Source organism: Ambystoma mexicanum, chromosome 3q, assembly GCF_040938575.1.
Source record: "Ambystoma mexicanum isolate Mex_15411 chromosome 3q, UKY_AmexF1_1, whole genome shotgun sequence".
Taxonomy (NCBI): Eukaryota; Metazoa; Chordata; class Amphibia; order Caudata; family Ambystomatidae; genus Ambystoma; species Ambystoma mexicanum.
In genome coordinates, this window is record NC_090926.1 from 1,091,697,411 (window position 1) to 1,091,719,546 (window position 22,136).

At 44.3% G+C, this 22,136-nt stretch overlaps 1 protein-coding gene across 1 annotated transcript; it reads right to left on the reverse strand.

The window, feature by feature from the left end:
- Positions 1 to 1,772: 1,772 nt before the first annotated feature.
- LOC138448046 (olfactory receptor 10A7-like) lies at positions 1,773 to 16,139 on the reverse strand. The gene is made up of 2 exons (XM_069604587.1): positions 16,059 to 16,139; positions 1,773 to 2,735 (listed from the first exon to the last, which is right to left on the reverse strand). The coding sequence occupies exons 1-2, from the start codon at positions 16,137 to 16,139 to the stop codon at positions 1,773 to 1,775; spliced, it is 1,044 nt and encodes a 347-aa protein (XP_069460688.1).
- Between the last annotated feature and the right edge of the window lie 5,997 nt (positions 16,140 to 22,136).

Here is a 22,136-nt window from a genome sequence, read left to right on the forward strand (position 1 = left end):
CAGTCATTAGAAGAGCTGCAGTCTCGAGCAAACTTATCTGTGATTGACCCCGGGTCACTGCCAAGCTCAGTCGGGGAATATGGTTAACAGAACTAGGTAAATATGCTGTTAATTGAGGGGCTCGTGAAGTGGATGTTTGATTCAACGGAACACAGGTTAAATAATTCTGTTAATTTTTAGTCACTGCACTAGTAAAACGAATTTAACGTGCATGTAGAACTGTGTTTATATTTCTCAACGTTTTGTTGTTATTCAGGGTGTATTTTTCCTGCCAGCTTTGTTGCAAAGTCAAGGGCAGTGACAGGCAGAGCTCTGCACTTTATTGCAGATAAAACCTTCTTTATGTTTTGAATTACAACGTGGGTGCACGTGTCATTCTGTGTGACATGCATAGTTCTAGTTTATGATAAAGAACAATCATTTGAAAACGTAATTTAATTTCAGTGGGCCTCATTACACGGAAGGCGGTAAGGGTTAACGGCCACCGGTAATGGTACCGGTGACCGTTAACCCTTACCGCCTTACTACGAGGTCCCTTTGCGGGTTGGTACTTTAACGCCTGCTTTTTAGCAGGGGTTAAAAACCAACCCGCAAAGGGACCAGGGTGCTAATTACGGTATTGCAATTTGCGGTACCGTAATTAGCACCTTCCCCATTCCCATTATGCCCTATGGGGCAAAAATGGGAATGGGGAAGGGCAATGGGGGAAGGAGGAATTTCCGCCCCGCCAACCTTGGAATAGTGCGGTAATTCCCCTTTCCTCCAAGGTGGTGCCAGCATTTTACCGGCATGGACCAAGGTGCTAAAAGCACCTTGGTCCACCGCCTACCGTGTAATGAGGCCCAGTGTATTTCTTCTGTATTCAGTCTCATTGATTTGGCATGCATAGAGAGATAAGACGTGTGGTAAGAAAAATCGCAAAACAATGTTAGTCACAGTGCATTAATTTACTTTGAGAGGCTGAATGAATGTCTTGTACTTCATTTCCATGTTTAATATACCCTTATACTCTGAAACACAGCCAAAAGGGCAGATGAGTGATATTGTAGAATCTCACAAGAGAGTATGAGCCAATGATTCATAGTGTACTAAGTCCAGTATTTCTTTACCATTAGTGACCCTGGTGAAATAATTATTAGGCACTGTTCTGAAATTAGTCTCACTACTATAGAAATAACCTTTATAAGTTTAACACAATATATTACCACAAAATACCACAAAATTCCACAGTATTAAAAGACCACAAAATGCAAGATACTAAATATAACCCAAAAAATCTCCAACAGTGGTAAACAATGTATAAGTCTATCTCTGTCTTGGTGGCATTGTTTCAGGCTCAACATTTTAACAATGTGGAAAGAGATAGACCCAATAGGCAGCAAGACGTTAGTTCAGATTCATGCTAGTAGCAACAGTACTCTGAGTACCCGAACAGTCACAAAGCCAACAAATTGTGCTGGGTTGTCACCGTTGAAATGATCTTTTGTGGCATTACATTGTTGTGAAGGCATTGATAATGAATATCTATTTGCAAATTTCTTTGAGGCCAAGTATTTGAGAGAGGTTCGAAGGATTTATGGAGTTGTAGGGTACCTTTTTCTGCAGATGTCATTGGACACAATGTTATTAGACCAGTAGACCAAAGAATGAATGAAGTAACCATGACACATGTTGAACTTTACCCACACAATTGCCACCATGTAACGGATGACAATATCCTTCTGGTGAAACACTGATGCCCTCAATGTATATTTAACACCTGTGTTCATTTCTCATGATCTTCCAGCTGCTATTTTTACCAGGGATTTCTTCACCTCTTTGTTCCTCAGACCATAGATCAATGGGTTCAACATAGGTGTAATGACACAGTAGAGAAGAGCCATGGATTTGTCACTGTCTCCTGATTGCCTCAGACTGGTTCTTAGATACGTAGCAGAACCTGTACCATAGAAAAGACATACTGACAAAAGGTGGGAGCTACATGTAGAGAAAGCCTTACGTCTCCCTGCAGAAGAATGCATGCCTAGGATGGCAGAAAGGATGCGGGCGTAGGAAACAAGGACAAGGTGGAAAGGGATGACGAGAATTAAGATACTGTTGACCCAGATTAAGACTTGATTCATGAGAGGATGGTCACAGGCCAAAGTCAGTACTGGCGAGATGTCACAGAAGAAATGATCTACCACATGAGAGCTGCAGTAGGGCAGACTGATTGTAAATGTAACCTGCCCTGCAGGAAACACAAGACCACCCAACCAGCAACCAACTGACAGCCAGTGACACCTCCTAAGAGTCATGATTGTGGCATAGTGCAGTGGGAGACAGATGGCCACATACCGGTCATATGCCATCACAGCCAGGAGAAAGCACTCCGTGGAGCCTATGCACAGGAAGAAGTACATTTGTGTTGCACAGCCAAGGAAGGATATCCAACCTTCCCCCACCCACAGAATAGAAAGCATCTTTGGTACGGTTACAGAGATTAAAGCAATCTCTGCCAGGCAAAAGGTCCGAAGGAAAAGGTACATTGGAGCTTGGAGCAAGTGGTTGTTCAACGTGATGAGGATGACAAGGAGTAGGTTTCCAGTCACAGCAAGAAGGTACATGAGGAAAAACATTGCAAACAGGAGGCTCTGAAGCTGGGGGACATCAGAGAATCCCAGAAGGAGGAATGCTCCCACGGATGATCCATTTGAAGCTATCATGCTGGTATCCAAAGCCTTGACGTTCCTGATCTGTAAAGCACAGAGACATAAGATGAAATTCAACAAAATTAACAACCACCCTGACTCTTGAGGCTCCTTCCAGTCATCTGTTTAATGCCAGCTGTAAAACAGCAGAGCATGTTATGAGCCTCAAAGGGGATGAAGGAGCTAAAATTGTAATGAGCAATATGTTTGTTTCTGTTTAATAACTGGATTATCATGTAACAACACCGGGGACATTATTTCACTAAAATCCCATAGGTAGCGGAAGGGTCATCACTTGACCCATAACCGCTGATGACATCACAGGAAGTGATGCCATTTGACTCTACCCTGAAGTGACATCACGGAAGGGATGGAACATGACATTTCACCCCTTGACAAAACAGGAAGTGCCATCACATAGCATTTTTCCTAAGTACAATGAAAAATATGGTTACGATATCACTGTAATGTGATATACATTTCACCATATGTATCACTAATATCAGTGTGTATAGGCACATATTACCAAATTACTGTGAATGCAAGCAGACTTCCAATGCCAAATGATAATGATGTGCTATTTTACAGCACTTAGGCTAAAGCGCTTTATATAGAACAAAAAAAAAAAATATATATATATATATATATACACACACACAATATCACCCAACCTGTTTTGGTACTCATTTATGAGCTTTTCATGCTGCCACCATGGCAACTCTGGTACCGGTGGAAACATCAGTATCGATCTGTATGTTCGATAAAATATACTCCAGAGAGACAAAAACACAGTAACGGTCTAGTCCTCACCACAGATGGCCACCCAGCATCACTATAACAACGCACTGCACCGTACGTACAGTGTGTTGTATCCGTTTCTATCCTGGTTACCCGCTGCTGCGTTTTTGGCAGTTTTCCTCTACTCTGCTCGAGTTACTTTTGCTCCCGTGGGGCTCTTGAGCTGGATTATTCCTCCTATCCAGTACTTCCCTCCTGTTACCTCTTGTCTCCGTATTTCACCCAGCGTTCCGACGCAGGCTGGTACCGTTGCTCTACCGACAGGTACCCTTCTCTCCTTTTCCTCGGCATTGTCATCTTACTTACATTCCATTTCTGATTCTGGTTATGCCTCAGTGCATAGCTATCTTGTACTGACTTTTCTTTTCTGTGAGTCTGCACAACTGTTCCGCCGCCCTGGGGGTTCTCTCTGTGTTCTTCCATATCTGCTTACCGGTCTGTCTGTCTTTGCCATTCTTCTCTTACCTTTTTCCTACGCTGATCCCTTGTCTACAAAAGGGGCGTCCCTCTTACCACGGCTGATACCTAAGCTACACTAGTGTGGTTCTGTAGCCTTATTATCTTCCATTTCTCAAGCCAGCACTTGACCATGGGAGTCCTACACAAGACTCCCAAGCACATTTCCATCTGGGGGAAGAAGGAGATTCTCCACAGTGCTTCCCACTAAGTTCCCATACTTAGTTTCCTTTTCTGCGGAGTTGTGTGTCATAAGAGGACTCTTCAAGCAGAGTTTTTTGGTTCAAAGAGGCTTTTTCCCTGCATTGTGGTTGGCTCCCTGGGGTTCCCTTTGGCCAGGCCATCGACTCCTGCCAAGGTGGACTCTGGGGGAGCCAGACAGTACTTACACAAAAAGAAGGACAAGAAAGCCAAGAAGACCAAAGAAACCAAGAAGACCCGACAAAAGGAATCTTCAGAGACCCGAGACAGCTCAACAGAAGAAGGAGAGAGGCATGTCAGAACTGCAGAAGAATGAAAGGCTGAGTTGGCCTTGCCAGGATTCGAACCTGAAACCTGCAGATCACACACACACACATCGCAGCAGCAAGCGCTCAACCCACTGATCAATTTTTCGAGTTATAGCTATCTTACCAGCTATAGTAAAATTAGCAATTACATGTCTGATGGTTCTCAAAGTCAGAAAGCAAATTACACTCTGTAGTGGATACCATTAACCTGGTAACTGAGATTTAACATCAGACCAGTTTATCTACAGGTCTAGTGCAAAGTTGGTCCCATGTCAAACTTGCGTGGATCTATTTTTCAGGCTTCATAGGTTGGCAAAATACATACCATTGTAAGGGTTCATAACGGTGTATTAAAGAATTTAGAGTAGTGCAGGGAAAGCAGAGCCCCCACACAGCATCCCATACTCTGGGCACTTGTTACCTCATACATGCAAACCAACATCCTGAACAGCATGCCATGGAGATAGGAAAGATAGACACAATGCAACAAAGCATTCATAGTGGCACAATGAAATCGAGCCCACTTTATGTTCTATGGTCAAACATGTCTACACTGTACACAAGCTGTTAGGCACAAGGATTTTGTCAAGTGTCTGAGGACACTGAGACGGAATGTCTTGTGATAATGGTAACAGAGAGAAAGGCAGAAAAAAACATGCTATAACTGCAACTTGCGAAAAGCAAAATACATACGTCCTCATTACGGCTTTGGCGGTAGCCATGCGCTATTGGCGGCATGGCTGCCACCAAAATCGGGTCCGGGTTCCCAGAATGGGGAATTACCGGGCCATTCTGAGTTTGGAGGGCCAGGTAATTCCTCCCTCTGGGAACCCGGGCACGGACCTTCCCCATTCCCATCTTAGCTCCCATAGGGCTCAAAGGGAATGGGAGAGGGAGCTAACAACGGGCCAATTACGACCGGCCCATTGTTAGCTCCCTCGTCCCCTCGCGCGACCCGGTTGGACGCCTGGTAAAACCAGGCGTCCTTACCGGGTCCCGCAAGGGGACCTCGTAATTTTGCATAATGGGTTTAACGGGTCCGCCTCCATTAGCGGAGCCCGTTAACCCATTACGCAAAAGTCGTAATGAGGCCCATAGTCCGAAATAGATGTGTATTGTGCTCTAAATGCTTTTTGGAAGTTTTTGTCTGCATTGTGAATTTGAGAAGTTTAAGAACAGACTAAATCAGTGACTCACCCCCTGAAGTGTGCTTGAAATAAACCTTTAATGAATCTAGTAAATATTGTATAGAATTCCAGAAAGACACTATTAGCTCCATGGCTGCCGCCAAACTGGGCTCCTTTATCGGGTTCCCAAAATGGGGAATTACCGGGCCATTCCGAGTTCGGAGGGCCCAGTAATTACTCCCTCTGGGAACCCGAGCCCGGACCTTCCCCATTCCCATCTGAGCCCCCATAGGGCTCAATGGGAATGGGAGAGGGAGCTAACAACGGGCCGATGACGGCAGGCCCTTGTAAGCTCCCGCTTCCCCTCGCGGGACCCGGTAGGGACACCTAGTTTTGCCAGGCGTCCTTACCGGGTCCCGCGAGGGGACCTCATAATTTCGCGGGACTGTTTAACGGGTCCACCTCCATTAGCAGAGCCTGTTAACCCGTTCCGCAAAAGTTATAATGAGGCCCATTATTTGTTATTCCTATTCTTACTTATTTAGGGTCACTGCTCAAAGTGTTACACTTGTGTAACCCCCTGTGTTTTTAAGAGGCCTGAACCAGAAAGCCAGCCACCCCAGAAAAAAAAGCCACATGGCGCTGGCCACAACCCAGGAGCATCCAGATACATTTGTTTTCTTTTTCTTCTTTTTTTTAGCAAGGGAGACCACAGGGGTATCCATAAATAACGTCCCTGAACAACACACATAGTGGGGCCTATTATGAGCACATCATGGTAACAGTAACATCACAGGGTATTTTAAATTCAACTTCTTTTTGAAACAACATCACATTTTTGATTGAATTGCATTGGACTTTTTACCGCCAGGGGTACATAGAAAGTACTGCTCAGGTTTTTCAACTGGGAGTACTTTCTGTTTACCCCATGCAATACATATGCCATGCATTCCCAACTCAAAATTAGGCAGTCTTTTAAAAACGGCGCTTTATTTTAAAACAAAACCATGGCTTGGAGAAATCAGATTTTCTGTTTGCACCCAAATGCAGTTATCCTCATGGTGGACCATGGACATGGTGCAGCTGTAATCTCATAGCAAGTGCTGTGGATGCATAGTGTTAATCCAGGTCCGATTACAGTGGCAGATGAAGAGGACTCTCCACGGTCCAGTTCAAAGGGAACAACCCTTTCAAGGCACTATAAGAGTCATGCAAATCAATAACATTCACAACACTAGTGCATTGATACTCATATCCCTTCTGTGAGACAAATAAGAATGTCCTAAAAATAAAGTTGGAATGGGTAGGTAAGTATAATAAATGTCCCAGTTTGGTTGGTGGTTGATGTGTTAAAGTACACCAATGTGCCGCTTGGCACGGTCACAAAGCTGGTACCACACAACTGGTGAAAGAAGAAGTCCCAAGACTGCTACCATCCAGGTTATCAGTGATTCCCCCAAATCCTCAGAAAAGAGGACCCCTGACCAAAGGCCTTCTACTCCACCTAAAGCCAGCTTCCAAACTTTTGAGCTTGAAGCCCCTCTCAAATCTGCATCACTCTTATAAGCATTGATGGAACTGTCCTGCAATGGTTTACCTCCTACCTCTCACAATTAGGAGTGGCCCCAACAGATCCTAGTGCTGCCCAGCCACATGCAGAGTTCCACGTCTATCTCTCAAATCTCTTTTGTCTGTTTCCTACAAATATGAAATGAATTCTCCAAGCAAACTCCACCAAACATGCCTACGCCCAGAATAGGCTGACCAAAATGAAGCTTGATGGATTCATGCTGCAACTATCACCACGTGAAAAATATTTCACTTTACCGTTGGCTGCGATTTCTCATTCAAAACACACATCACAAAGAAGATCGAACCAGCATGCTACCACCTGTTACCATAGTAGGAGCTGCCACTGCTCTGTGAGCAAAAGAAAAGCTGTCAAAACCCTGCTCCTCTTCAACCTGGATGGTTGCAACATCCTACTCACACAGGTCCCAGAATCCACCCTATTCCCTCTGAAAGCAGTGCAGCATGCTTTAGCTTGCCTCAACAAAGGACTAGGAAAGTTCAACCACACCGCTTCCATTCTCAAGGTGCTGCAATGGCTACTGCCTCAAATATGTATAGGTTGAGTCTGGGTAACTGATGACCTAGACAAGAGTGAGTGCTGATACTGACCAGTGTCTATAGAAGACAAGATACTAAGGGGTCCATGGGTCTCATCCTATGGTCTATCTTGGCATTCCCTTGATAATGTGGTGGACTAGATTATTGTCATACAAACATTTGATCTTAATTTATGCCTGAGTGAGTATTGATGGCGCCTCCACCTGAGTAATGTTGGTGCCTCTACCTGGGTTCTTATGGCACCTCAAGGAACTCTAATAAAAAACATTGGCAGGAAAAAATACATTTGCTCTGATTATAAGTTTGCCGGTATCCCGTTGGTATTACTGGCAGGATTGCGGCAAACTGGACTTAGCATCTGTGCAGTCCGATATCCCGGTGTTACCAGGATATTACGTGCAGCGAAGTGCCGGTAAGAACCCATTAAATTGTATTTAGTAAATCCCAGGCACCGTTAGTAACGTTAGCGGTGATGCAGGCATTTGTTTGCCGGTAAGGGCCTTATCCGTGGCCCCCACCAGCAAGCTTGAAGTGCGCCGGCCTGGTCTAAATGCCATAGCTGGAATTATTGGCATTTTTACGAGCTTTTTTTACCGGACTGGCACACTTCTAATGAGGCCCAAATAAGTTGAATTAAGTGTTGCATCTTCCACTAACGGAAGAAATAAACAGTTCAGAAAGTAGTAGTAGAAAACACAATTTATTTCGGTAATCAAACCATAAAGTGAACATGATGCATAAAAACAAAGGAAAATCCATCACAGTATCATGATACAGAATCCGAAGGACAATCACAGTGGAAAGCTAAACATATCAATATTCATTTAACAGCTTCACATTAAAATCCCTGTTCTGCAGATTTTACATATAAGTGTATCAGCCTCGCCCCCGATGCCTGTGACTGCTGTCAATGGCAAGACACCTCATCTAAATTTTCGCCTCCTTATCTTCAAGGGACTTTACATACTTTTCAGAACCAAAGTGGGATTTCACCGAAAGATACTTCGCTGTTATTCCAGTGCCTATCGATGAAAACTTCAGCTTGTAATTCTATTATTTATAGTTATTTTAAATGTATGCTTTTGAGATTGGGTTCTCTAAGCTTATGAGAGAAGAAATAGAGGATAACCCCCTTCAAACCCTCTTCAATCCGCTTCATACTTAGGTCGGAAACATAACTGACCCAGGGGACCTTTTTTGGGCAAATTTGTGCAAAGACATCCACCAGTACTGATTTATAGCTACTTAAGGATGCTGGTGTCATTATCTTGTACCGGCACAGAAGGAGTTATAATTTGGCATCATATGCAAAACCATCAACCCCTAGCTCAAGTCTTAGAGGTATTGATGGTGTGGCCATTGGGAGAGAGAAGATCTTCTTCATAATACCGATATCTTTTTGCTCCAACTTCCTGAGGTCTTATTAATCTCAGATCCATACAAAGCAGATGGGTTGGCACATGCCCTCAGTATCTCCAGTCTCTGGAAAGCTGCCTTTCCACCATAGTGTTTTGGAAAACATTGTGCAGCTGCCCCTTGTCATAAAGCGCATCATTCACCAGAAGGCATCTTGGAGCTGAGTGAATCCAAGTAGGACAACTACCTGATGAGTTTCCAACAAACAAATAAAAAAGATACCTTGTCAGAGAGCGCCTGAACACAAGATGATCTTCAGTAAGACAAACAGCATGCAGGAGAAGATTCCACAACTTTACTGCAGAAATTGATCCCCGATACAAGTGTCTTTGACGCAAGGGATCTGAATGAAACAGGCATAAGATGAACGCAAGAAGGCATATAGGGACAGAATATCAATTGAAGATATTCGGCACCAACCCTATAAAAGGTGCTATGAACCAAGCAAAGTGATTTAAACTGGATTTTTTTTAAACTGGAAGCTAGAAGAGGGTCTGAAGAACCAGAGTAATATGAGCCCCATACTGAGAGTGAGTGGCTAGTCTGGCCGCCGCATTCTACAGGACTTGCAACCGTTTGATAAGGTAGACAGTGCGTGCCAGAATAAGAGATTTACAATAGTCCAGGGAGCCAAGTACTAGTGAGGCAACAACGGGAGGTCGCAAGTGAGATGGTAAACAAAGGAAGTTTAAAAAATCTGGCTTAACATAGTGCACTCACCCGGGCTCCAGTCGAGAGAGAGGCTGAGATTTTAAATCCAAGATTTAAGGGAGAAAAAAATGGCCAAGGGAAGATGGCCAAAATATCGGAGTCCACAGGGCAGCTGAGGAGGCTCGTGCTACTACGAGTAACTTTGTCTTGTCCCCATTCAGTTTTAACCAGTTATTTCACATCCAAACTCCCACGGCCTTGCAAGGGGAGCAGCGATAGTCATAAAGGATCATGGCCACTTTCAGTGCACTGGATAACCTGGAAATCATTTATCATTTTCCAGCTCTCCACTTTTACAAGAATGTACATCTGTCGTCATCTTGGATTAGACTTCAACATCCAGCCAGTCTAGTAGTGGAAGAAAGAGTGAGCAGTGGTTCCGGAGAGAGACAGAAAGGAACTGCCTTATTGCATAGCAACCCAAACAGCAGACCGACAAGCCAAATACTACATGTGACACTGAATAATGCAAAGGATTTAACCTCAAATTAAGCAAGCTGGCAGAGCGAGTTCCTGTGCTGTGTGCATAATCATGCTAAGCTACGACTATTTGATTCCACACGAGGCATCCTGCCCCAAGACGGCCGCCGCCCCGTAATCTACTTCTGCCTGACCGTGTCTTGCAGTGCGCCTGTCCTTCTTTACACCGGATCGGCTTCTTGACAATATTTACCCCATCCATTTAATCGAAGGCAGGCGTTAGCCGGCCTATGCAGTAAGGCCTAGGAAAGAAGGCCACATCCTGACTGAGCTGACCGAGCATGCCGCGCTGCAAGCTGCTCCAGGTCCCTGCGCTCCCCGTCTCCTCAACCTGCATCACCACCTGTACTCTTGCATCGCAAGGTCGGCCCTCCATACTACTTCTGGTGAGACTCTGCCCACGCCATCATAACTGGCTGTACCCGCCAATTGTACTTTGTTCACCTGTCCATGCCGTTATATATCCTCCCAGTATTTAACTGCAGCCACCCACTCATTTGCCGCACTGGTCGCGACTGCGGCACTAACCTAATCTCCTAATCACCTAATCCTAATCACCTAATCTCCGAAGTCCTGAGAACCCCTCGCTGCACTTGCCATTGCTGTAAAGTTACGTCCTTCCCTTGTGTAACGTTCTTTGCCTCCTAATTTGCTTCTACATTTTGCCCCCTCACTGTTTACCATCAAAGGCTCTCCATGAGCTCAACCCTCGTGTGCCTACGCTTACTCTGCATGTACCGCCTCTCACTAAATTCATCTTAGAGCACGGTACGAGCCTTCACCTCTCACTAGTCTATGATACTATACGCCGCCCTATGCTCACGTACTACACTGCTCCACAGACTATAGTCTACCCTAGATAAATTATCCAGTGCTCTTAAAAATCATGCAACGCTAATGTACTGTTAACATTATGCACATGTATTCCTGCATCTAACCTGCTGCTTGAAATGTTTAACTGTTAGCATTACGCACATGTATTCCTGCATTACCAGCTTCAATGTTAGCTACTTGCACCTCTCTCACTACTAAGTGCCGCACACAATGATACAACTGAAATGTTTGTTTGTTTGTTTATTTGGTAATACACACCAAACCCTCAGGTAGCAGGGCACAACAGTTACAAGAATATTTAAAGCTTAGTTACATCATATGGTTATTACAATACATACATTACATATATACATGGTACAACAGGTTTAGGTAAAATGGTGGATAGTCTAGAATACATAAGGTGAATATGTTGACAGGGTGCTATCAACATGAAGGCCAGGAATATATTCCGTAGTGGGTGGAGGTTTATGAGATATCCTTACTGCGGAGCCAGTTCAGGAGGTTGTGTCTAAATGTAGAGTAAGGCTGGATTATTCTCAAAGCAATGTGTAATGCATTCCAGGCAAGAGCAGCCTTGACTTGGAAGCCAGCTCCTCCAGCTTTGGGCAGTCTGAATCTAGGAGTTTCTAGGCAAAGATGGTTTGAGGCTCTAGTGTGGTGGGTGGAGGTTCTTCTTGTCAGTCTGGCGGAAATATAGGGTGGCACGGAGTTGTTGAGTCCTTTGAAGGTAAGGGATACCATTTTAAGGGTTATTCTATTGCTTTTTTTTAGCCAGTGGTGGTCTCTCGTAATGTTGGAAATATGCTCTCTATGGGCAATGTTCAAAGCTGCTCTTAGGTCATGGATTGCAGTATTTGCATTTTATTTATGATATTTTTGTTAACGCCAGCATATAGGGCATTGCAATAATCAAGCTTTGACATTATTAGTGCATTGGCAAGCGTAATGCAGTTTGATTTGGATAGGTAGGGTCTGCAAGCCCTAATCAATTTACAGGTGTAAGCTGTAGAAGAAGCCATGGAACGGACTTGTTTTTTGAGGGATAGTGTGGAGTCAAGATAAAAATCTTAGTGTTTTTACCTCAGATACTACTTTGATAATGTTGCCATCTATGTTAAAGGCAGCATAACTGGGGCTGAGTTTTTTGAGGTTGGAGTCAGAACCCAGAATCAGGATCTCAGTTTTGTCGTCATTTAGGCAGAGGCTGTGTGAGGCCACCAATGCCTGAATGAGGAGGTATATTTTATTTACTAGAGCTGTGTCTTCAACAAAGTTGCCCAAACGGGTATGAGGATCTGAGTGTCGTCAGCATAATTTGTATATGTGATACCTAGCCTGTCAAATTTGTCAGAGTGGCTTAGTAAAGATGTTATACATTGTTGGTGAGACTCATGAACCTTGTGGCACACCACAAGTAATTAGGATTGGGTCTGCTGAAGCTGAAGGGGAGAACACTCTCATCGTACGGTTAGCTGGAAGGATTGTACCCAGGCTATAGCTTCACTTGAGAAGTGGGCAGCTGACGCTAGGTGTTTGCATAACACTGCATGGTCCACCAGGTCAAAGGCTGCCAATAGGTCAAGGGGGAGTAGCATAGCTGTTTTACCTTTATCCTTCAACTCGTCGATTTGTGTCTTAAGGTCAATTAAAGCCATTTCAGTGCCATGTTGTGGTCTTTGTTCTGAACATCCAATAGCACGGATACTACCGTATTGCCTATTTTGTGTACTGTCCACTTTGTGCCCCACTCAATTTGTACCTTGACTGCCCTACATGGATCGCAATAGATAATTAGTGCCATCCTACACATTGTTCCTATTTCTGAGCCCCACCATACGAATTGTCCGCTAAATGCAACTACCTTAACTGCTCTCTCCATCCCCACAAATGCATCATCCATCGACACGCAACCCAGCGCTCCCCTACCCACATCAAATATCACTCACCACTGCCACTTCTCCTCACCTTATTGCTCAAACACTCCTTTTAACCACACTTTGGCTCACCTACACTATGCCCCTACTGACTCACACACCAATTCTCTAAATCCCCAGCCCCACCCATGGACTACCCCCATGCCAGCCTCGTTCCACAACCAATTTCCAGCCAAACCCATTGATCACTTCACCCTTACTCCCAGACTCTCTAGGCTTAAGGCTTGTTCAGACCCTCACCACACTCCTTAGAAACTCCAGACTTAGCTCACACACCCCTTGTTAGGCAGAATCATATGCAGTACTCTTTGGGAACACTACATACAATTAAGACTACAAGTGTAATTACAATTTCACCTTTGGTACAAACCTGCACTACACAGTAATGTGGTAGCAGTGGCTGAGCAGCCAGACTTATCTCAAGAGTAAAGTGAGCAGTACAAGGGGTTACACAAACGGTTAGCAATCACAGTGGTTCAAACAAACACTTACTCAAGGTTTCTTGGTAAAGGAATATACCTTTATTTACACAGTCAGTTAGAAAAGATTCCACTAGTAAGAGCAGCTCATTATCACAATCTAATATACTACAATACACAACCAATCAGTTTCTGAACAAGTTCAGCTCCCCTGAAGTGGGAGCAAAATGGCACTTCAGTTACTTTAAAAAGGGGTAAAAAGACAAGGTTAAAAGAATGAAAGCACACATACTTTCAGAGGTAGGGCAAATAGTTTCAGTTCACTACAACCAGCAATTCAATTCAATAGGCCTGGGCCAAAGTCAATGGTTCAGAGTCTTGGATAGGATAGCATAGTCCTGGTTGTAAGCGGTTAAGTCTTTGCTACGGTTTTAAGAAGTAGTTGGTCAGACGAAAAGTTATATGTCAGTTTAGGGAAGGACAAGCCTTCAAAGTTGGGAAAGTTTCTCAAACTTTCACCACGGCAGAAAGGATTTCTTGACCGCACTTGCACAGTACCTTTTAAGTGAAGAAGAGCTGTAGCTAAGGCAGTTGTTCCTGACAGTTCCTGCAGATCACGCTGTTCCTGAGCTTCAGTCGTAGGGACAAGAAGGAGGACATTGGGAGGTTCCTGCACTGCCCAGGGAAGAGTCCACAAGCTTGGCAAAATGTCGGTTTAAGATGCGAGTGCCTTAAAGACCACAAACTGGAATCCTTCTCACTGGTTATCTGGTTTTCAACATCATTATGAAGAAAATTCGACCACTATAGAGACGGTGTCCAGGTGACTTCCGAGTTGGTTGTTCCCACCAAACTCAAGGGAAGAAGTCGTCCTTGAAGGGCTTCTCTGTCGAGGGAGTTTCAGGCAATTCGAACCTTCAGCAGGGTTTCACCGCTGGGCCAGGGGTTGCAGCAATCGTCTTCCTTCAACTCGTCTTTGGTTCTCTCATTCCAGTGGTCGACTCTGCTTTCCAAGTCCCAGAGGCCTGCTTTTAAACCCCATTCCCCCATTCATTCCAGCCTGGCTGTCACTCACCCAGCAGGGTGGCTGTCCTTGCCGGACAGTTAGCGGCCAATCACAGAGTGCATTCAGGTCTCCTAGGAGACTAAGCACAGGGAGTTTCGGGCACCTCCCTCACATCCTGTCCACCCAGACACTCAGACGCCAGAGGAGGGCTTCAGCACTGAAGCCCGCCAAAGGCTAACAAACAAAGGGACCAAACCTGGTTTGGCACATAGTGTCAAGAAGGACCTTTCTTAAAAGAAACAGCGAAAAAAGATGACCGGAGTCTGTTTTCACAGATATGTCTTGGGCACCATATTGAAAAACTTGGCTGCCCCGATTTTTAGCTACTGGTGCTCGCGGTCCGAAAAAAATCCTGGTAGTTTGTTCTATACCACTGCCACCAGCCATTTCAAGAAGGAAAGGGTAACATTTGACTGTTACATGAGTGTTTAAACTCAGGGGATGCTAGGCAACCCCTCCCGCACTCTATAGGAAGCTAGTGTGTGCTGGGTCTGTACATTTCAAAAGACTAGTAAAGTCAATTTAACTTCACATGCTCTGGGAGACAGTAGTCAGTCCCAGAGAAGGTATTTAAACCTTGGGAAGTCTGAAAGACATCCCTGTGCCACTGCACTGAATGTGCTATATGACACACAAGAAAAAGATGATGCCTATGGAGTTGTTTTAAAACTCCATATCCAAAGAACACAAAAGTAAAACATACATCAAAATACATGAAAGAGTGGGAAAAAAGGCTCTTTCTCTTTCCAGGTAAAAATTAAAATCCTAGAAATCCAGCAACTTTTGCTGGGGGTCTCAAAAGGTAACGGAAATTAGCACATTCTTGAGAATTCTCCCTAACACCCCATCACGCCAGCCCTCCCCCAACCCATTCACTCCCACACACCAGCCCGCTCACCTCCCCTCACAGCCCAGCACCCTCTGCCCACCACTGCTGATTTCAAGCCCTTCCCTGACATCAATTCACACACCCCTACTATCAGCAATCCCACATGCACCACCACCCTCAAATGTGCCCTCGTCAACGCCCGCTCCCTCCCGGCGCACGCCCTTGAAGTCAATGACCTCGTTAGCTCCCCTGACCTCGACCTGCTAGCAGTCACAGAAACATGGCTACATGAAGCCTCTGGCCCAGCCATCTCTCTCACACTACCAGCAGGTTACACCATTCTTAGACAAGACTTCCAAAGGTGGAGGCGTAGCCCTCATCGCTAACGAATCCCTCTCCATCAGACTTTGCAACCAACATGGGAAAACAACGCTGACCTAATTCATGCTAAGCTTACGCTCTCCCCTAACTGCACTATAAATATAATTATCACATAACATCCACCTGGCACCGCCCCTGACTACCAAAAGAACCTCCTACAAATTCTTGGAAACAACCTATAAAGCACCACCAAAACCCTCCTACTAGGAGACCTCAATCTAGGCCTCCGTGACCCCAAGGAAAAATCAGCCGCCTCACTCGCAAAAGGCCTCACTGACCTTGGATTCTCCCACAGAATCTCCAAACTGCAAAGGTCGCTCCATAGATTGGGTTACTGACCAAAACTGCTCAGTTGCCATCACTTCAGTTACTGTCCTCAGTGGAGGGACCAGCATTTCATACAATTCACTATCCCAACTAAACCCACCAGTAAAGTACTCTCGTACGCCCCACCAGCCAAATTCAGAAGTTCGAAGAAACTCGACAAGGAAAACCTCCTCCCCTTTCTAGACATTCCCGAACTCAAACCACCCTTCACCAACAACCCCACACTACTCGCCAACATCAACTCCCACACTCTTACCAATGCTATTGACACCACAGCACCCTTAGAGGATAAGAAAGAAAAGAAGTCTATGCACACTAACTCCTGGTTTACAGAGGTGCTAGCAGTCCTACGCAACCACAAACGCCTGACCCTAGCTAACTGGCAATCATCGCCCACTCCCTCAACCCTAACAGAATTTAAAGCTAGCGCCTCTACATACAAAAAAGCTATTTTCAAAGCCAAATCCGAATCCTTTAATCTCAGAATAACCAATGCCAACTCCAAAACTAAGGAACTGTTCACTGTGTTCAAAGATCTTATCTTCCCTCCCACCAAATCAGATGAAATATCGAAAGATGGAGCCTGGTTTTCCAGCATTCAGTCAGCCCTCCTTAACAAAATCAGCTCCTTCAAGGAAAAATCCACTCTCAAAGCAAAGCCTTACCCAACCAGGGAATTTCACCCCCACTCCTCCCCCCCTCTTCATCCTGATACTCCACTCTTCGCCTTCAGAGACGTCACAGAAGGGGAAGTCCTTGATATCCTCCAACACATCAAACCTTCCACTTGCAAAGGAGACATCTGCCCACCCATTGTCATCAAAGAGTGTGCCGAGACTCTTACCCCTATCATTACCCTGTTCATTAATGCCTCCTTCTCATCTGGAACTGCACCATAAAACCTCAAAAAAGCTTGGGTCCGCCCCCTCCTAAATAAACCCTCCCTTGATCACACCTGTCCCAACAACTACCGTCCCATCACCACTGTACCCTTCCTCCTAAAAATCCTTGACAAAGTGCGCACTCCAAAATCCAACACTATGTAGAAACCAACAACATCATGGGTAATAGACAATCAGGCTTCCGGAAAGGTCACGGGACAGAAACTGCCCTTTTAGATCTTAAAACCCAAATCACCAGCATCATGGACAAGGGCAAACCAGCTCTTCTGCTTCTCCTAGATCTCTCGGCTGTGTTTTATTTCGTAGATCACAACATCCTGACCTTCGACCTCTCCAACGCAGCCCACTTTTCCAAAGATGCCTCATCCTGGATAACCTCCTTCCTTGAAGGTAGAGCCATGAAAGTGTACTCTGACCAGGCCAACGCATCCCCTGACATCAGACATTGCGGAGTACCCCAAGGATCTTGCACTGCCCACACCCTCTACAACCTTTTTAACGAAGCCACTGTTTGACCTACTGGACCTGCTCAGCATAGCATACACTAACTATGCCGACGACACACAAGTACTGCTCCTTCTTTCTGGTGACTACGACCAAGATGCAGTGGCCCTCCTTCAAATTTACACCATGATACAAACTTGGATGGCAATAAATGGCCTCTGCCTCAACGGCGACAAAACCGAGATGATACTCCTGGGTCCCAAAGAAGTCTTGCCAAAATTAAACAAAAAATATGACAACTTCACTATTGACAACACTATCATCCCCGCCTCTTCTACTGTAAAAACCCTTGGCGTCTATTTAGACTCGTCACTCTCTATGACACGAAAGGTCAGTGCCATTGCCTCAGCTTCGCTGAACTCTAAACTCACTAAACTCACTAATGCAATCAAACTTTTCCTCTCCCCCCAAAACTGCCTTTCCATAGTCCTTGCCACTATTAAAGCAAAGCTGGATTACTGCAACGCCATCCTCACAGGCACCTCAGCTATAAACCTCAACATACTCCAAATAGCGCAGAACAATACACTACGTGCAGCTCTCAGCATACCCAAAAGAGCACATATAACTCCAGCCAGGCGAGCTGCTCACTAGCTACCCGTCAAAGAACGGGTCAAATTCATAATTCTAACTATCAGACACAAATGCATGAGCCTCACTGCGCCATCCTATTTAACTGAAACTATCAACAGAGTCAGCTCAAGCCGTCCCAAAAGAAGTCACCTTTCCAACAACTGCTAGTCCCACGCATCAAAAAGAGCTAACGCCAGAGGTCTAGGCTTCCCACACATTGCTCCAAAACTATGGAATGCTCTCCCCAGTGCACTCAGAGCTGAACCATCCCTCCTCATCATATTTCACAATGCCCTTAAGACTATTCTTTTCAACTAACCTCTCACGTTAGCCTAGCATAACCCATACCTATGCCCCTCTGATGCATAAATATTCTCTAAGTCATGAATGTTACCAACATCTACTGCATCCTATGCAAGTTAAGCATGTATATAAACTCAAATTCAACTGCAACTAATCCCTATTCTAATCTTGCAGATACCATGTGTACCATATTGTAACCACTAAACTAAAACAGCTGCCTTGTAAGCAATATGCCAGCTACTGCCTGTAACCAACATGCTCACCACGTTCATTGTAACCTGCAAGTCTTTTGTAACAGCGCCACAATACCTAAGGGCTGCTGTGCGCTCTATACATGCTAATAAATAAATAAATAAATAAATAAATAAATAAATAAGGAACTATGATTCCCTGAGTTGAATATTAGTTTGAGGAGAATGTCATGTCTAAAACTTCTGTGACATGCCCTGTAGACCTTGGCTAGAGTTTCCTGTATTAGTTTATCAGAAGAAAGCAGTGTGGGGTACACAGAGCATGCTATGCGATGGGGGCACCTACCACAACTCATCATGATTTTTACAGACAAATGCATACTTATTAACTGTTTCCAAATGAATGTTAAAGACACCCAATACAAAAATTGGTAATCTTTGGTAGTGTGCAAATTCACTAAAGATTCTAATTCTTCAATATGGGGCAATAAAGCATTGATGGCTTTATTAACAATAGAAAACCGGTTTGAGCATCAATGTCCCATTTCACAGTTTAGAAATTACGTCACCAGTGGACTAGAGCTTTGGAGCCAGATAGAGTACTTTTAAGACAAGACATGTGGTTCTGCCCCTGCTTTGGCTGCTGCTGACCAATTTCCTAGCAGGTATGTTGTAGGAGTTCTATGCCTGGCTTTCTTCTGTACGTAAAAGCAAATAATGTCATATTCATCCAGAAATAGCTGGCAATGTGTGTCGTCCCTTTTGCCATTAACTCCTGTGATGTGCCACAATAGTTGGTTCAATTGTAGCTCACAGAGCTTTGGATTCAGCAGGGTGCAGGTAGGGTAATGTGATGTTACCGTTTGAACAATCTCTGTGTACATGTTATTTTTTGTGGTTACACCCCAAATGACAATCCCCGGTTGTTTAACCCTATTAAAATGCAGCAGGAGGCACATGCGAGATCCACCCATAGACAGTAACAGTGGCACACCTTGACAAACCACCCTCACCCAGTATGGTCACTTTCTTAAGAGTAAAGTCCAATTCAATCTTTGTTAAATCCAAGATGGAAGGATGATGGGAGCCTTGACTAGATCGGCCGTCCTTTTGCCCCACACTGTTGTTATCTGAGTCATCGACGGGGAAAACCTGTGGAGGTTCATGGCAGGTATCATGTAGGTGGCAGATGTTATGTTTTGAATCTTGACAAACCTCAGAGAGTATTAATGTTTAACACTCAGCTGTTGTGCTGTAAAACAAACTAGTTTTTCTGAACTAGCTCATACTGAGGAACATGAAGTACTAAAGTACTGTCCTCCAAGATTAATTAGATCCTATTTTGGCTCCTCTCATGGTGGAAAAACCCTTAACAGAGTGGGTATATACATGTGTAATACCTTTCCTCTGGTTTTAAGAGCAGAAGGGAAGCCTTTCCCTTTAAAAATGTCCTCGTTAGTGCCTGCTGATGTAGTCATCCTCTCCTTTACCCATCACTACTCTACACCCACCCAGCCTCACTGTTTGTACCCCCATGATAGTATGCTTCTTTTGCACTTGCCATATCCTGTCTTAATTCTTCACTTACTGTATATATTACCCTTGTTTATTCAATACCTTTTGTATTAACATGCATTGCATGTATTGTCTCATTCTCATTGCATTGCACTTTCCTAATCTGAATATTCTCCTACACAACTTATTTTATCTGGCACCTAATAATCCTATATAATAAAAGGTCAGATGTATGTTTGTCTGATGCGTCATGTGCAGTAGAGACTTCCCGGTTCACCTGTTGCCACCACTAGAGGGAGCTGTAGCCTTAGGAAACATATAGTGGTCCTACTGTATGAATGAAAACCCACTGTAACTTAGATACTGCCTGCTTTGCCTGTTGTCACAGCTAGAGGGAACTTGTGCCTTAGGAAACATATAGTGGTCCCACTCTCCTTTCCTTACGCACTTTGGCCCATGTACATAGGATTTGACACTAGTTTACCAATTAATAAATACTCCAATACATTATTCATTGACCAAAATCATAAAAATGAAACAAACCACTAAATGGGAAACATAAAGGCTTCAGTGAAAGTTTTTCTATGCTTCAACCAGTTAAAGTGCTACTTTTCAGCAGACACTGGATGTTTAGCTTTACTCCACAGAGCAAGCGTATTCCTATATTTTTGAAACAGTCTTTGAAGGATTTAAAACACGTATCACACCTGACAGCTGCAGACTGTGAACATTGTAGAGCACCAAATTATTAAGTCACCCGTCTTACTGTTGTAACATTGTCTGGCTTTGAGTGAATGCATTGCCTATTGACCCCCTTCCCCATGATGCCATCGGGGGACAGGATGTGTAACTCATTGCGAACTGAAACAATTGCAAGGTTTCACGTTCCTTCTTTTTATCCAGGACCTGTGCTGCCCATGCTTGTTGCCCACGACTGTTCTTCAGCCCTACTGAAAATTACTGTGGACCGCAGTTGTTTGCTCTAGAAGAAACATGAGACAAGTATTGGCTCCTCAGGGTATATTACCCGGTGATGTAGTCATGTTTCCCAATAGTACTGGGCGAAGCTGCCCCTTCAGCAGTGTGGCGGCACACTACTGTCCTAGCACTAGAGGTGTTACTAAGACCCAAAAAAGGAATCCAAAGCAACAATAATGAGAGGCACAGGTTGCAAGGAAATCAGCTTTAATGTGTGCAGTAACACGGCTGGGAGAGTGAGTCAGCTTTGTGGAACTGAAAAATTGAAAACTCGACATGCCCACTTTGGGTTAAAGATTTCATAGGTAAAAACCACAAGATTAAAATACATTACAAAATATCAGGTGCATTATAATAATTCCTTCATTCCCATTGGCTTCCAACTATATTAGTTCCTAAAACAACATACATTATCACATTTTATTAGCTAGTAAAATCCTAGTGATGTAGTGCGTGCATCCCCCTGCAGATTCCCTAATTGAATAATCAGCAGAAAAAGTGAAACCCACCCCCTGTGGCAACAAACTTGAAACAGCAAGCTTCTCTTTAATGAAACTGTCATCTTGGCAACCCCCTCACTCTAAGGCCTTGCAGCCTCTCAAATAGTAGCATTCTTGTTGCAACTATCAAACTGTAACATACTTGTTGCAACTATCTTAGTGTAACATGTTGCTGTCTCTGGCACACAGACTCCTGGCCAACACCCCATATCTCTTGGGAAGCAGGTGGCCTCATGAGAGGTGTAACAAAACACTGCACTTGGCAAACTAATTCTTTATATTTATGTGTGTTTCTAAGCCACCATGTACCGAACATTCCTAAAACTCGATAGAAGGCAGTACCACCACTGCCAGGTTTTAATATTCTGCCCCCATCTTTACACAAGGTCTCTGTTCATATTGAAAATATGCCCTTTAGAAACTCTTGTGCTGTCTGCTCGGTGCCAAGGACAGAAACTATTACTTTGTGGAATGTTCAAATGTCCTGGGAACAGCTTCATGAGAAGGAGCAGTCAAGGTCTAGTTCTGAAAACAATAGCTAGTGCATCTTCTGCCCATCCACC

Bases quoted from the DNA above. Each gene is read 5' to 3' on its own strand.
- LOC138448046 (XM_069604587.1), bottom strand. From the start codon at position 16,139: ATGGCAACTGAGCAGTTTTGGTCAGTAACCCAATCTATGGAGCGACCT. The intron at 2,736-16,058 runs GTCAGTGAGGCC...TGTGCTTTACAG, and splicing joins ATTCTGTGGGAGAATCCAAG to ATCAGGAACGTCAAGGCTTT.